At 32.9% G+C, this 17,464-nt stretch overlaps 1 protein-coding gene across 1 annotated transcript; it reads right to left on the bottom strand.

Moving 5' to 3' along the window:
- Positions 1-7,791: 7,791 nt before the first annotated feature.
- LOC113396112 (nose resistant to fluoxetine protein 6-like) lies at positions 7,792-17,464 on the bottom strand. The gene is made up of 13 exons (XM_064217902.1): positions 17,095-17,464; positions 16,601-16,824; positions 15,436-15,650; positions 14,931-15,016; positions 14,127-14,308; positions 13,785-13,936; positions 13,438-13,606; positions 13,118-13,311; positions 10,279-10,426; positions 9,758-9,941; positions 9,205-9,347; positions 8,322-8,431; positions 7,792-7,968 (listed from the first exon to the last, which is right to left on the bottom strand). Exons 1-13 carry the CDS (start codon positions 17,414-17,416, stop codon positions 7,836-7,838), a joined length of 2,262 nt encoding a protein of 753 aa, XP_064073972.1. The 5' UTR covers positions 17,417-17,464; the 3' UTR covers positions 7,792-7,835.

The following is a 17,464-nucleotide window of genomic DNA, read 5'->3' as shown; positions in this document are numbered from 1 at the left end:
GCCATTGATCCGAGCAGGATGAAACTTAGAAGAAAGTTTTATGTAGACCCACAAGACCGAAAATCTATCTTGCGAAGCGGGGAAATGTAGGTATATAGGTAGTTAACAATAAATAACTTATTAAATCGTTGCTGAAACTAAATCATAAAAAGTGCCACTATTACCTTTATCATAAATGTATCTGTACATAATTCGTTGTAAGCAAAGTATTAAATTTATCGTCGAAAACTATATCAAAGGATTCGAGAAATATCAATAAATATTCATCTACCGATTCGCATAACATAAATTTTCTGAGATTTACGTAATTTAAGCGTCATTTTCGTCATTCAACAGATAAATAATAAACATTATTTAGTGTTCGTAAGTCTGTTGGCATGAATCATTTTATTTAACACACAACCTATAAGCTATTTCACATTTATTAAACACGCTACAACCATTGTTATCGAACTTCATTGACAAATGTTTACACGAACCGCCATTTCATATTTATTCTATTAAATTCTTAATTACATTACTAGAAAAATACCAAACAGGCAACGAAATAATCCGCAGCTGTTCGTCAGGGTCGTTTTAAAATAAATTACGTAACAGCCAACCTTTGTTTCAGAACCTTAGATCTAGTTAAACTCAGCACTAACATTGTTCCGAAATATAGCGAGCTGTTTGTTTAGGCGATTAGCGCTCACCGCGATGACGTGAGGCACGTAAGAACTATGCAAGGTGAGGTGACCAATTTTATACAAAACATGTCCATTTTTACCAATTATCTACGTTTGTGTTGAAATTATTCTCAAATGTATAAAACCAAAGAACCTATGGCGTCTCATTATTTATATCCGCAATCACATAACGAAGTTCATCAATGATTAAGCCGCGAAGGCGCATTCGTCCATACCTACCTCTCTATGAATACTTCATGATTACAAACATTATCCAATCGATGTTAGTGTTGCGTTATGAAGTTTGGATTTTTGTGACGAAGGGATTGCATTTAGGGATAAAGTTACCTGCGTAGCAGAAGCAGGGTGGCGTTGAGGGTTCACTCGCGGCGTATAATGCGCATTACCCCTTCATAGAAATAGTTTCGAGAAAGAGGGCACGCAAGAGACTTGCCGACGCGGCGGCGCGCGGCAGAATCGCGCGGCCTCGACCTTGGCCGTCAAACCGGCGCATGCGCCCCGCGTCGCCCCCCGTCGCTCCTCCGGCAATTATGTCATTATGTTTGCTGCTGTTATGTTGCCAAACAGAGTCGCGCTCCGCTGGACGCTGGATACAGATTCCTAGCATGTTTCATATTTAACATTGCTAGCTTCCATCTCCTCATATTATTATACCTATACACTTACAACTTACGCCACGCTCTAATATAATAATGAGACATCCAAAAACACACAAGCGTTTTTATATAAATACTAAACAAGTTCTAAGGTGTATAATGTCGATATTCTACCTAAATGTATATCATCTTTGCCACTATCGAGAAAGGATTAACTATAAGCTCTACACTAGATGTTGAGCCACTATTATTTTTGTTGGCCTCGACCTACCTAACTATAGGTACCTAAATATCTCAGCTAAATTATACTGTCATTATCTATTGTAATACTTAATGTTTATTAAAGTAAGTATTAATACTTCTTTTGTGTTTTCAGTACATTATCATGTTTTAAATTTTCTTAAACGGATAGGTACAACCAGAAATACAGAATTCAGAGAGCTTTGAGGGTGTTAAAGAAATACATTTTACAAATAGACAACGAACTTGGTACAAAATCATTTAATTACAAAAACTAACATTTTTTTTTTCTTTTTAACTCATTTTATTAATTAAATATAAATATTAGATACGTAAATTTTTATCTGTAAGGTATTATTATGGTATATTATATAGAGATATAATAAGTCCATACGGTCCATATAATAATTTTTTTTTTTTTTTTTTTTTTTATGCTATTTTTTTTTTTTTTTTATATATATATATATATATTTTTTTTATTATTTTTTTTTTTCTGATTACCTTAGTACTTTAATGTAAACACATGGTTTCCATTTTTTTTTTTTTTTTTGTTTTGTCGGTAGTAAGCAGATTATGTATATAATTATTATTTAAAATTACTAGTTTTTAGTTTTATTAGTTATTAGTTTTATCAAATTCATAATCTCTCAACAGCTGGCGGGTAAGACGGAACTATTATATATTTGATATTTGTATATTTATATATTATTTTTATTAAATATATTTATATACTTATTTTATTTTAATTCACTATATTCTTATTTATTTATTATTATTTAATATATATGTATAATGATTGATAACAGCCACGTTCAAGACGACAATGATATTTATCTTTCTCTCTCTTCTAATTCAGCGAGTAGCGACGACAGCTTTCAAAGTGTTCCTTCTCTCAATGAATCCCTATTAACTCTTTTTACTGACGTAACTAAAAACTTTAACATTGTTCATATTAACGCTCAGAGTATTCCTGCTCACTATCCTGACCTTCTCACATCGTTTGATAACAAAAACCTCCATGCTATTCTTGTTTCTGAATCATGGCTTAAGCCATGTTTGTCTTCTGAGTCATATTCTTTACCGGGTTTTCATTTAATTCGAAATGACCGTGTCAATAGAACCGGTGGAGGTGTTGCCATGTATCTGCGATCCTACATTCCTTTTAAAATTATCAGCATGTCAGTACCTCAGACTGGTCCTTCCGCGGAACATCTTTTTATTGAATTAACTTTTTCCCATTGTAAACTTCTACTGTGTGTTTTTTATAATCCTTGCCTATCAATTGACTACTTTCCCTCACTAGAATACCTTCTTGAAAAATTTACTCCTCAATATAACCACACTATATTGATGGGTGACTTTAATACTTGTCTGATCAAGAATGATTATAGATCCTTGAGACTCAACTCCTTAATATCTGCATCTAACTTACACATTCTTCCTCTCTCTGCCACACACTTCTTTCCGAATTCCAATCCTTCACTTCTCGACTTAATTATCGTGTCTTCCACTGACCATGTTGAGAAATATGGTCAGTGCAATGCTACAGCATTATCTTATCATGATTTACTTTACCTATCCTATAAAGTTAAACCACCTAAAGCAAAGTCAAGAATCCTTCTGCTACGTAACTTTGGTGGTGTGGATATCAGTCGCCTGCATGAAGATGCATCTAAAATCGACTGGTCAGTAGTACTGGCTGCGGATACAGTTGATGAACGGGTTGCAATTTTTAATTCCTTATTGACACAATTATTTGACACTCATGCTCCCATTCGTCCTGTACGTTTAAAACATCGACCTGCTCCCTGGCTTACCGATGAAATCAAAAGACTACAACATCGTAAGAACGTAGCCAAAGCAAAATATAAGTTGAACCCTACAGATCAAAATCGCGAGAAGTATAGAAATATTCGGAATCGCTGCAACATGCAATGTAGAGATCAACAACGACGCCATATCCATCGGTCTTTAACCGACAATGATCCTTCTAAAGTGTGGAAATTTCTTGAAACACTTGGAATTGGGAAAGCACGTCAAGAACTAAATTTAAATAATCTGGATGTAAATCATCTTAACAAGCATTTCTCGTCTTCGGATACCATAGATGGTACAACAAAAACAAGCACTATTAGAAATATTTCAGCGTCTTCTACTCCCAATATTCCTTCTTTCTCTTTTAGTCAGTTTACTGTATGTGATGTTAAGAAGAACATACTAGACATCAACTCTGATGCCGTGGGTTCAGATTGCATTAGCCGTAAAATGATTATTCCCATTATTGACCTTGTAGCTCCTATCATTACATCTATCTACAACTTGTCGATAGAATCCTGTACATTTCCTACGATCTGGAAAGATGCTCAAATAATCCCTGTACCTAAAAAGTCCAATCCGAATAGTTACTCCGAATTCCGTCCAATATCGATTCTTCCTTTCTTATCAAAAGTATTTGAGCGTCTTATATATCAACAAATGACTCCCTTTCTATCCAAAAATAACCTTATGAATCCTTTCCAATCCGGTTTTCGCTGTGGTCATAGTACGGCTACTGCCCTCGTTCAAATAACGGACGACATCAGACTTGGTTTGGACAACCAGCTGATTACAGTGTTAGCACTGCTGGATTTCAGTAATGCATTTAACACTGTAGATTTTGACATTTTACTAGCTATACTACGTTCTCTTAACATATCTCCTAAGGTAACTGACTGGTTTCAGTGTTACTTGCGAGGGCGTCGGCAGCGCGTATACACTAATGGTCGTAACTCAGACTGGTGTATGCTAAGCGCTGGCGTCCCGCAAGGTGGCGTGTTGTCTCCTTTATTATTTTCTATATTCATTTCCTCTATCACTAATCACATTTCTTCTCTCTACCACTTGTACGCAGATGATCTCCAAATATATTCACAGACTCAATTTAGCGGGCTCTCGGACACCATTGATTTAATAAATAAAGATTTGATGCACATAAGTCAATGGAGTAAATCTTATGGCCTGAGAGTCAATCCCACAAAAACAAAGGTGATTATCATTGGTAGCCCGAGACTTATTTCACGGATTGACTGGAAACAATTACCACCTGTCCTTTTTGATGGCGTCTGCATACCAATCTGTGAAACAGCAAAAAATCTCGGTGTTATCTTTGATAGGCACCTTTCTTGGGCACCTCAAATAAATGAGGTTAGTAAAAAAATATTCTCTTCCATTGGCTCACTGAGAAGATTGAAAAACTTTCTACCCATTCCAACTAAAGTTACGCTAGCACAATCTCTCCTTCTACCGATTCTTGACTATGCTGACACTTGTTATACTAACTTAAGTGAGGAGCAATTAAATAAACTTGAGCGATTACAAAATCTATGTATACGGTTCATATTTGGTTTACGCAAATATGATCATGTTTCCGAATTTCGCCAAAAACTCAAGTGGCTCCCCATTCGCCTTCGCAGGAATACTCACATTTTATCTCTTCTCTATTCTATTCTTTTTAATCCAGCGACACCCTTCTATCTTAAAGAGCGTTTCACTCTCCTCAGGGAGACTCATAAGCGCGCTCTTCGCTCGAATGAAAATTTAATTCTCTCCATTCCTTCCCACTCTTCTTCTTATTATTCTAAGTCCTTCACTGTTGTAGCTTCTCGACTTTGGAATTCATTACCCTTAGCTATAAGACGCGCACAGTCGTTAGCCGTTTTTAAAAGTATGGTTAAGGACTTTTACTTGTCGCATTAAGCAGTCGTTGTCGTTGTTAATTTTTTGTTCTGTTATATCTCCTTTTTTTTTTTTTATTATATATATTTTATGTATTTATTTATGTAAATATTTCTTATAGTATATATTTATATTATATATATTTATTGTTATCTGTGTATTGTGTTAACATTTTTATATTATGTATGTATTTTATTTTGACTTAAATTAGTGTACCCTTCACATATATGTAAATACTATGATCCTCTGCCCAAAGGTTGCCTGGAAGAGATCGCTGCTGAGCGATAAGGCCGCCTGTTGCACCTCATGCAACTTTTTGTTTCAATATTGTAATTTTTAGTTTTAAGTTTGGGTGCAATAAAGTATAAATAAATAAATAAATAAATAAGTGTGAATATAAATAAGATTGTATCTATGTAATATTCTATCCATAACCTAATGAATTCTAATAATAATTCTAACATCACGCGGCTTGTTTAAGTGACGTAATGCCTGTTGATTTACCTGCAAGATGCACGTAGGTAAATTAATTTGCAAACTCATTTGCTTGCTGATGTGTGTAATTCATTCAGGTCATTTAATATTATTAACAAGAGACTAAATATTTTGTATGATAGATGAATTTCAACATTGATTGTTCAAATCTTTATGACTATATTAAACAAAAAATTAAAAAAAAAACTTAATATCACCATCTTAAACTAAAATAAATTAACAGAATCAATTTTAAGTTATTTCAATTTAATCTTTGATAAAAGTTGTTAATTAGACTATTAGTGCCATCTATGAAAACAAGGTACATATGAGTGATTATCTTCGAAGTTACCTACGTTTAAATCATTCGAGCTTAGTAATTTTACTCGTAATAAATAGATGGCGCTATTATTAAATTTCTTAAATTCCAAACAAAATAGTAAAAATATGTTGTTATATATTTTTTAAATACCTAAATTATTTTATTTCGATCACTTAGTAAATAAATTAAAAATAAATATTTAAATAACCCCCTGCTGGACAAAGGCTTCTAGTCTTCTTAAACATTCGGGCCTAGTAATTCTACTTGTCAAAAATAGATGGCGCTATTATAAACTCTCTTAAACTTCAGTTGAAATCTTCAAAAAAAATAGTTTCAATAAATATGTGAGGCGAAATAATCTGTGCCCTGTCGGTACAACTGAAAGCCATTAAACTAAGAATTGAATTGAATTATAAAATATGTTTAAACTTTTCAGCAGTGGGTTGGTGGGGGTGGTGATGATCTTTTTAAGTCAATGCAAATGCTTTTGTACGAAATGAATTATAAACACACATGAAAACTCAGCGGTGCTTATCCGGGTTGGGACGAGCGAAGTTTAATACTGAACTAGGATACTGGACATACAAACTATATATTAATGATGATGACGTCCTAATTGATTTCGGTCACAGCAGGTAATCTAAATGGAGACTAGCCAACGCAGGACATGTTATAGTGCACAAAAATATGTCAGTCTTAGTCATGATAAGTGGGGCGGCCAACCCGACTGGCCCGGAAAGAGATCAGGTGTACGGGTGAACACACGTCCAGGCTGTTAATGAGAATTTTTGTATAGATAAATCCAATAACTTTTTATCGGGACGACCAGGGGATTGAACCCACGACTTCGGGATCTGCAGTCTTATTTCTTTCCACTAGACTAACGAAGTTATAGATTTTATAGATTAATAAAATTCTGTAAAATCACAATTCAAAAGTGTTCGTAATACTAGATACTTGAATAAAGTGTTTTCGATTTGATTTCATTGACGCGCTGCAATTGGTCGAGATCTGAATGAACTAAGACAATGGTACATAATTATGAATTGGTGAATAAATGTCGTTTTGAATGTCGGCGAAGTTGTTATCGGAACTGAAGAAATAAAAGTAAAGTGTACGAGAAGCGAAGTGGAATAGTATTGTATTATATCATGATGATGATGATGATGAGAACTATCTGTAGTATGTTTCAGAGCTATAAGCAAATCGCATGGAATTGGTTTATTTTCAATAATCTTATCTACATTTTTAGATTGGAATAGGTAGAGAAGAGGTAGAGTACCTATACACTTGATTTCACTAAAACATAAAGTACTCGATGAATTGAGGATGACACGGATAAAAGATCTTATTAAAAACATTGATCATACAGTATATTCAATCGTAACGTATAGTTTAAATGTCCTGGCAAAATTCTGCAGGCGTTAAGTGCATCGCCTATTAACAGGATAAATAAGAGACATTTTTTTTAAATTATTTATTTTATTTTACTTATAAATGTTCTTTGATTACCTTAAATCATTCATATTTATCCCCATTTTGACTCCTCCTTTTATCCTAAGGTACAAGATTTTATTATCTACATTTATTTCTTTAGCAAATCTGAGATATGAATTATACACCAGTATCATTCTATTAAATTTGTGAACAGTTTTGAATTATTACACAAACTTGTATTTACAAAAATGTTTAACGTTGATTTAATCTATGCTTGTTTTTGTGTTTAAATTTTACATATTATGACCTTTTTTTGTATAACATTTTTGATACATATACGTCAAAAAAAGATATCTAGAACTCATTTTATATCTTCGAAGAAATAATCTGTACCGACGTAGGCATATTTTCGTGTAAGTGGTCTCTGTTTGTTCTTTTATCATTTCCGCCATTTATGGATGATTGTCCTTCTGTATTCGTTTCTTTTTTCTCATTGTTACTGAATTAAAAAAAAAAACATTATATTTTTATTTACCTATTTAGATGAAAAAAATTTCGAGAGAAAAGATACTTTAAAATGTATTTTAAAGTCATGCAGATATTAGAATCTGTTATTTTATAAGTTTAAAAATTATTTTTAAAATATATATACATTATGAAAAATAATTCCGGCTTCGCAACCGGCAGGAATATAATTATACAAACGACATCTTCACCAATCATCATTGTTATATTTAAATTAAGTTACTTGTTTTTATAAATAGAATGTGAGCTTCAATTAATATACCTTTCATTCATTTTTTTTTATTGAAATAAAATGTTTTTTATTGTAAAGTTTATTTGAATAGTTACCTGAATTTGAACATAACGTTAAGAAGGTTGTTGATAGGTGCTTCAGCGATGAGCCAAATAAGCAATGCCGCCAGACTTCCTTCGCAAATGATACCGAGACAGTGTGTCATCTGAAAAGACATAATTTATATAATTATGAATTTAAAACATACTTTTTTTTTATAAAAGATGATATATTTTTAATACTACTCATTACATAGAATACATATCAGTTGTAATTTTTAGTTTTCGATATTTTTTTCTAATATATTTTAGCAAGGCGATCAAGTTAGATAAATTATATAAATTGAACCTTTTTACATTAGTAATATGAGAGATATAAGTTCATTTTAATGCCAATATAAGATATTTTTAATTAAAATAGTTTATTAAACCTACTCAAGTCATAGATATTTATTCATTGTAGAAACATCACAATTGCTACTTGATTCTCAAAAAAAATCTACCACCAATTCGAAAAGAAACACCTTAGATCTGAGAAGAACCAGCGATAGAAACTTAATTTGACATATACAAAACATAATATAACAGCACTTTTTTCATCGAATGGATAGTTGGAATGACCAGAGTGGCCTCTACAGCGTCATCAGGCGGGTGGGCGAGTCGCGGAAGACTGCCGGAGCCATAACAGCCCTACACAATATTTTTATTTGGTGGAAGAGTAAGTAATAAGTGAATGGTACCTGTGCCCGCCTATGTAAAGCACTACCATCAATGACGACATTGACGAAATTTTATTTGACTTGATTACTGTGATACAATAAGTATATCTTGTTATTTCCTGACATACTATAAATAAAATAATAATACATTTTAAAAATAACTCCAACTCAACGAAATGTCGCATGCGAAGTATAAAAATGTAGTAAATTAAAATACTTACTATGTTTATGTAGTCGTGATGTTGCGGATTTCGAGTGACATATACATTGCGAGCTATGAACACAGCGTGAATGAGATAGAGGCCATACGAGAGGCGGCTCAGCGGCACCCACGGGTACCAGCTCAGGAAGCCCTTGATGAGAGCTGGAAATAAAATTTTAATTTATATTTTGTGATAGAAATGAGGGCTATTTATTTCAAACAATAAACCGTTTTAGTGTTGCAACATTCAAAAGCCTTACTTTAGAGATACAGGCACACACAATTTAAATATTTTCACTTTATAAGGACATTACAAACAACATCTCTCACTCAATACACATCATATATGCCGAACTCTAAATTATACTATAATACTTTGTTACACACATTTTATCAATGGAGAAATTGCTATAGGCGCTTATGACCTTAGTCTTTTCGTTGTGCCACATGAATAGTTGCGTATCTTTAGTTAGCAAAGATTATCTACATTACCACAGGCTAGAAATAGTGCTCCAATAATTAACCAATAAACTTAATTACATAGTAAGTATATTTTGCCAATTATTACTCACGAACGTGTCCAAGTGACAAGCATATAACGAGCAACGCGACACAGCTGGCCCAAACCGGTCGATTGAGGGCCGCGTATATAGCGCTTTCAAGCACGTCGTAGCTTCGCCACAGGAACATGGGACCAGTAAACATCACTACACCCATAGTGAATATACTTAGACATGCACCTAGGATTGACCATTTCTGAAAAGTAAACAACATAATATGTAGGAAAATAGACCACCATTATTGCCAATGGCAAGTGTTGACCACTCATATAAATTGCCATTGTAAGAAATATTAACTATTTATTTATCCATGAGCTTCAATACCCCATTAATCTTGGGAACAAACATGTTATGTCCCATGTGCCCGAACTGGCAATTAACCAGTTCAGTCACCCTTTAAACCCTTAAAGCTAAAGCCTTACCACCAAGTAAACATGAAAATTCTGAAATTTGAATCTAACGAAAATAACCTGCAAAAACCTCAATAATTGCTTGTTCCATTCAACGAATAAAGTACATTTCGTTTTGCTTACTTTCGGTATCTTATTGAATTTATCGGATGCGGCACAATAGGAGTACAGGATACCACTCAGGAAGCCGATGAGATACGCAGCGTATCGCGTGTGGCTCTTGATGTACGTCATATGGAACTGCAATGATCCCCGAGGGTTTGTCATGAAGCTGTACAAAAGGAGACATAGACGTTAAAATCTAATCAATTCAATTCAACTTAACGGAAAGTAGTTTCCGTTTGCATACGGTGCAGAGAACCTTTTTGGGCAATGGTATACGCATATATAATAAGATAACGAGAAATGTAATCAAATACAAAATCAATCATTTACAAAATTGAAAAAGTTTATTAAGACTAAATTAATAAATAAATCATATTATTCATTAAAAGAGTACTGTTTAGAAAAAAACGCCTGGATTTAGGCTCGGGTTCCATCACAGGACACTAATTGTATAATCGCTATAGTTCGATTTGTGTCATTAGGTGTAAGTTTTTAAATACAACGTCAGAGTTATGCAAAAATTATTTAGTTAAAAGTCATTTCTAATATGTTTTATTATTTAAATAATAGATGTCACTGTACCAAAATCAAATCGCGCTAACGTTTGGTATTGTTGTAAATACTCATGTTCGAGAAATGTTTGTGTATTCAGTTCAAAAATAATAATGTATACGTGAAGAATAAAGTATCAGTGTATAAAGTGAAGTGTTTTACTGGTTCCTGAAGTAAGCTTATGTACGACTGTGCAGGTTGTAAATCTGTTAATTTGAAAAGAGCATCTATGCGAGTTTTTTGCCGTTTCTTCTCGCTGAAGGCTGCTTTCCAAAACGGTGGTAGTATTTAAATATCGACGATTCAAAAACGCTTCATTGTAAAGTTTACTTGAATAAAATTGATTTGATTTCATTTTGATTTAAGATGTTATGTCCCTTATCCATGTAGTCAACACTGGCTCACACATCCTTTAAACCGAAACACAACAATAATTAATTAGTTTGGGGTAGAATATGTGATGACTGGGTGGTACCTACTCAGACGGGCTTGTATAAAGTCCTACCATAAAAGGGCAACAACCTATCCGCAATTAAAATTTTAAAAAAATAACGTGTCATCGTTCAGTAATATCATAGTATATCAGCATTTAGCATTCAATACAAAATTGCATAAAATAATTCGACTGAGAAATACAAACATCGAAATACAATGTGTATATTTTAATTTCATAATTTACTAAACGATAATTTAATATCGTGTTTGTAATGACATATAAATTGTATTAGACAATAAGTTATTAAAGAAGCAAAGTGACGGTAATCATGCAAAACAGCAAAGGATTTATAATTATAACCTTAGCCCTTTTAGAGTGGAATTTTTATAATCTGACTTATCAATAATCGTAGATAATCGTAAAGCAATGAGAGATGCGTAATGGCGTAGTGCAATAATTGGATTGATCCAAGCGTAAACAATGCACTAAGCAGATTAGAATTTTCCATTATTGTATTGACATTATAAAAAAAAATTTTTCGCACGCTATCATTAAATATGTATTACACAAATATTAGTTAAATCGAAGTACAATATAAAAAAACTCGATGATAATACGCGATGAAAATGCTTTTGCTTGCAGAAGCTTTGCATATATTTTCATTAAATATATTATGCGGGTAGGAAGCAATTAATTTATTCCTGTAAAATTACGGTTCTCAAATGCTTAAAAAAGTAAGAGCCTACTTAATAATTGATTTTTGAAGGATCGATGGAATTCTGATTCGATAGGGAATTGCTCGTAGCATTCTTGTTATATATATATATATATTTAGGTTTTTAACATTTTTACATGATCAATTTAAATATTTTTTGAGTTCCTGATACGTCCATAAATCTTTAATTAAATAAAAATTAGAATCTATTGAACATAAAAGACGGTAGGTATAGCATTCTCATTTCCAATAATTAATTGCTTTAAGTTGTAATTGTCGCAATTATATTTTTTTTATATAAATAATGAAACGAGCGTAGGTCATAGCGCTTATTCATCGATATTATGACAATATATACATATATATTCTATATACTCTACGTATAAAAATATGTGATTAACATTTTTATTGAATGTAAGTTTTTAAAATGATTTAAGATGGCCGAAATCAACATTGTTTTTTATATCTACTTTCTTTTGAATTTTCTTTACTTTACAATTCTAATTCTAATTCCTGCATTGTTTAAAGTCACATTGTGCTGACCTCAAATAAATGGGATAAAAAGCGAATGATAAATAAATATGATACTGAAATTTAAATTTGTTTAAAGTAAAATAACTATCAAGGAATTGCTATGAGTTATGAGAAGAAATCAAGATTATTAATTTAATTTAAAGGTTGTCATTTCTGAAATACGGTAATATTACCACGTAAGAGGGAGATTCAAAGTAGGCCCTTTGTTGTAAAAGTTAAATAGCAACAGATTATAATAGCGTTGAATATAGAGAGTTAAAAATAATATAACAACAGTGCTATGTATTAATGTAGATGGGTAATACGGCAGACAATTAACCGAAATATGATAAATTCTTTTGAGTAGGACACTGTGTGTGGAAGGACTAACTGGAAATGAAAAGGAAAGAAAGACAAAGACGTACACAAGACGCAGGAACTGCTTTACGTGCTTTCCATTTTTTTTAATATTTCCAACTTCTAGGCCGGACTGCCATTGAGAATTTTAGACCAAATAATTTTCTTGACTTTTTTAACCTGACTCGGGGTTTGAACCCAGGAAGTCGGGATCGCAGCCTTATATCTAGACACTATTGTCAAATATTATTGAATTGAGTTTCGCAACGATGTATTATACTTACTCATAGGTAAACAATTGTATCGCCGGTAGTTCGTAAATGTAGTTGATGATCCCTGGCGCGAGGATTGCAGCTACGGAGACAACGGTTGCTATTATTTTACCGGCTAGAGGAAATTTCTTGTAGAAGCAGTACAATGCCACAGTCAATATACAAAAGTGGAAGTCGCAAGGAATGTACCAGCTGACGACGAGGCACTGTTGAATAAAATCAAAATTACACCACGTGGTCTTTAACAGAGTAGTTAGTTTCTTAAACGAAGCAGACTCGTTTTAAACATGGTATACTTATATATACAAATTAAAGTCATAAATATCACTTACTATGTTTTGGCTGTCTATATAGTTGCTCAGCATGAGGAGATTGAGCCACCAGTTCTTCCTGCATGGCTCTGTGTCAGCTGCTATGGCCCTGTGCCATAAAGGACCGGAACCAGTATACGGAAATATCGCGCAGACGTAAAATATAACTACGGCATATGCGACCACTAACCTGTTGCAGAAATTAGAAAAACAACTTTCAATAATTAAAACTCATTTATATATGTCTCCAAGTCTATCACCTGGGAACCCTCTATTTGTGTAAACTGTTAGTTATGACCATTGACCATTCAGTAATTGTAGTGTTTTATTTATACTGAGAAAGAAAATGTTTAAAAATGATTTCATACCTGACGTATCTCTTTATAATAAAGTCAAATAGATTGGGCAGTTTCTTCGCTTTTATAAGTAAAGTGGCCATAAGGAAACCGGAAAGCAGGAAGAAAGAGTCTACTACGACATCTTCGTGCAGAAACATCAAACCTAGTATGGTTAGAGCTTCCTGAAAATATAAAACATAAAAAATAGTCTGTCAATGGGTCTCTCAAAATCTCATCAAAAATAAACTTTATTTAAGTAGACTCATACATTTTTGAATCGTACTATTTGAAGAAAAATACATTTAAAGTAACCAGTTCGAAACATCTTAAACATTGAATATTATCAAAACATATTAAGTGACGTTACTTTACCTCGTCCAATTTGGAGCCATTGCTCACCGGACCTCCATTGAATATACCATACTGGTGAGCGGAGACGATCACACACATCGTAAGAAACTTGATACCATATAACACTTCAAGTCCTTTCCCCGATGTTTTTAACAAATTCTTCGCATTCGTTTTAATATCGAATGCTATAATAATGCTGTCTTCTAAAAAGGTAAAAATATTTTTTTACATTATAATGCATATACTTTGAGAAAACCCGTTCGGGTAGGTTGTCACATATCGTCAAATGGTGAGTGAGCCAGTGTAAATACATGCACAAGGCACATAACACTTAGTTCCCAAGATTGATGGTGCAATTGGTATTATTAGGAATGATTAATATTTCTCACAGTACCTATTTCTATGAGTATTGGTAGCCACTTACCATCAGGTGGCTCATTTGCCAGTATATCAATCTATATGACAATAAAATCTATATAACAAAATATGGTTACAATCAATAAAAAAACTCTCGTGAACAAGACATTCGTAGATAATGTCGAAATATCGAGCTCCACCAAATAAAAATAGAAAAAGCTTGGTAAATATTCCGTATTAAATACTTGTAGTAATAAAAAAACTATTTATAACACGATTGAAACAAACAACAAAAAATATATATTATTACGTAAATTTAAATTATATATATATATCTTACAATAACCTAACAGTGACTCAGTATAATATAATGCGCATAAGAATTGAGTCACCGTCAGGTTCCTTCGAGTATAAATATGCAATAAGTATTTAAAAAGAAAAAGAAACATAACATATACAAATACTTACGAATTTTGTTATAATTTAAGTCCTTTTTCTTATACTTTATAAATGTGCAAGCGAGTGCCAAAATTGTTAAAGACCCCATCACTCCTCTGAAATTTTAAAATATTATATAAGTAGTTGTTTCAATATCAGTAATCGCTTGCAATTTACCGAGCCTTGATGGCACAGATGTTAGTAAATGTTAATCGTAGATGAAGGTTGCGGGTTCAAATCACAAGCATTTTTCACGTTGTTATCATGTGCTCGGAATCATTTCCTGACGTAATTTGCGTACGTCGGATAAAAATCGTCTATTTGATTCCACCAACCTTCCACTCAAAAGAGGAGAATGAATTAGTTCATCTATGGAACATTTACAGAAAATCACTTTAATTTTAAAAATTTTGCAAATCCTCTACGCCATCTTTTATAATGCTACATTTTATTATAAATGTATTTATATGTATATAGTATTGTTTGCATTACAGATTGATGTGTGTGTGACTTTAAAAACTTTGTGAACACATACATAAAAGCATAAAACAACGCGTCGAACGGTATAGGTTCATCAACTTTCTGACATGGTTCGGTGACGGAGATGTGCGGTCGCAGTCCCGCTGTACCGAGGTGACTGTGTGCAAGGAGGATTCCCATCAATCGCTCCACAGATTTAGGTTGGCACACTGCAGGCACACATACTCCCCAAGTTAGCTCGTTCAATGATCGACGGAACACAGATCGGTGCTAAAATTGAAAATCATGGCGACATTTTGACCTCCATAAACCATTACTAATATATAAGTAATAAGAGCTTTGATATATTCTTAACTCTATAAATATCTATATTTTGAAGCGTTAATAGCGCAATGGTTTACGGACTCAGGATCGATCCTGACCGTATGGGCTATTGTCGTACCGACTTCTAACACAAGTGATAAACTTAAAGCATAAATTTGGGGCTTTGCTACTATTCTCTTTAAAAAAAAACTGTGCAATTTGAGAAAACCTAATTTACTCTCTTATCTTAAACTATATTTTATTCAACTACCTCATTGGTCTAGTGCCTTGCATGGCTGCAGATCTCTATGTCAGGTTTTTCTATCGAAAAATTATCTGTATCTGTGTCCCTCTGCCTTGCCTAGGAAGCACGTAAAACCTTTGATCCGGCATCCAAACTCTTTCGGAATCGGATTATGAGAATTATAAAATCGCTCAGGAGGATATCACCATCATCTTTTATACGTCGATTTGAATAACATATCAAGGTATAGAAAGATTGTATAATAATGTATGATTGTATTATATATGTACCTTTTGCAGTAGGTTCTTCCTGGCGAACCTATTACTAATGAAACCACAAGAAAACAAACTAAGGCAAGAGTCAACATTACATTCGCTCTAGCAATTTTTAATTTATTTGTAAATACTTAAGGCCTCTATGTAAATAATTCTTAAGGATATAATATTTACAATATAGGATCATAAATTACACTTTATTATTTGTGCAAATATTATATTGTGTATATGCATATAATACGACGTAAATATTGCTCTCCGAATAAATGAGGTGACTTTTTTTGTAATACGTAACTCAAAATAAATAATTGAATGTCAATATACTTAAAACATATACCAGATGATTATGTGCGTTTCGGAGTTTTTAGTGCATAATAAAAGTCAGAACTTGTACTCACTTCGAGAAGATTTAAAGCAGACTGATATGGATCATACGGGTCAGATATTCGTTTCTTCACGGGTTTATCAGTTCTCTCCAGAACAATATCAGCTAAGCAGTACTGAGTCCGAAGCTCTGGTTGTGTTTTGTACCATGGTGCGCTCATACACTCATCAAAATTGCCCAAATGGAATTTACTCCCAAAAAGAAGACCCTGAGGTTCTGATGATATCGCATCCCAGTCTATATTAAAAGTTAAATAAATAGATAACTCGTATAAGTTCAATAATATATATAAATAGACTTCATAATAGATGAAAAATAATATCAATATAAAAACTATTTATCATATAATTTATTGAGGTAGGTTCTTGCAAGTCTATCATATACATATATGTTAATTAGGAAGCTATTTCTATATGCTATATGACTATGTTCCGGTGAATAAAGTTATTTTAAAATTATTTTAAATATTTCAATATTAAAGTAAAGTTTAAAAAAAATATAACTTACTCCAAACAGCCCATAAAGTAAAATTCTGAAGATTGTGTAACAGCAGCAGCGTCGTACGTAAGCAAGGCTGTTCCTCCTCCGTCCAATTTTGATGCTTCAGAACGAATAGCACATCATCAAGATACACCGGACTGTCGTTCAAATTAAACGTTTTCACCGATTCCTTTTTCTTTTCACCGGATTTAATATATGACACATTCTGTGCATAATTATCCAAGGGTATACTTGTTGTGATGTCACCATTTTTTGTAGAAGAAGTCACGTTACCATATGTTAATACTATATGTATTGAAATAATAATAGCTACGGTTATACGTCGCATGGTGCTCTTTCGAGAATGGTTTGTTAGTAAACTAAAGTTTAACTGAGA

This window comes from Vanessa tameamea, chromosome 19, assembly GCF_037043105.1.
Source record: "Vanessa tameamea isolate UH-Manoa-2023 chromosome 19, ilVanTame1 primary haplotype, whole genome shotgun sequence".
Lineage (NCBI taxonomy): Eukaryota > Metazoa > Arthropoda > Insecta > Lepidoptera > Nymphalidae > Vanessa > Vanessa tameamea.
Note: the sequence above shows the minus strand (reverse complement) of the source record. Positions and strands in the feature narration are given on the sequence as shown.

Coding starts and splice junctions, on each gene's coding strand:
- LOC113396112 (XM_064217902.1), bottom strand. CDS start 17,416: ATGCGACGTATAACCGTAGCTATTATTATTTCAATACATATAGTATTA. Junction 14,309..14,930: donor CTTAAATTATAACAAAATTC/GTAAGTATTTGT, acceptor TTACCTTTTTAG/AAGACAGCATTATTATAGCA. Junction 9,942..10,278: donor AATTCAATAAGATACCGAAA/GTAAGCAAAACG, acceptor TTTACTTTTCAG/AAATGGTCAATCCTAGGTGC.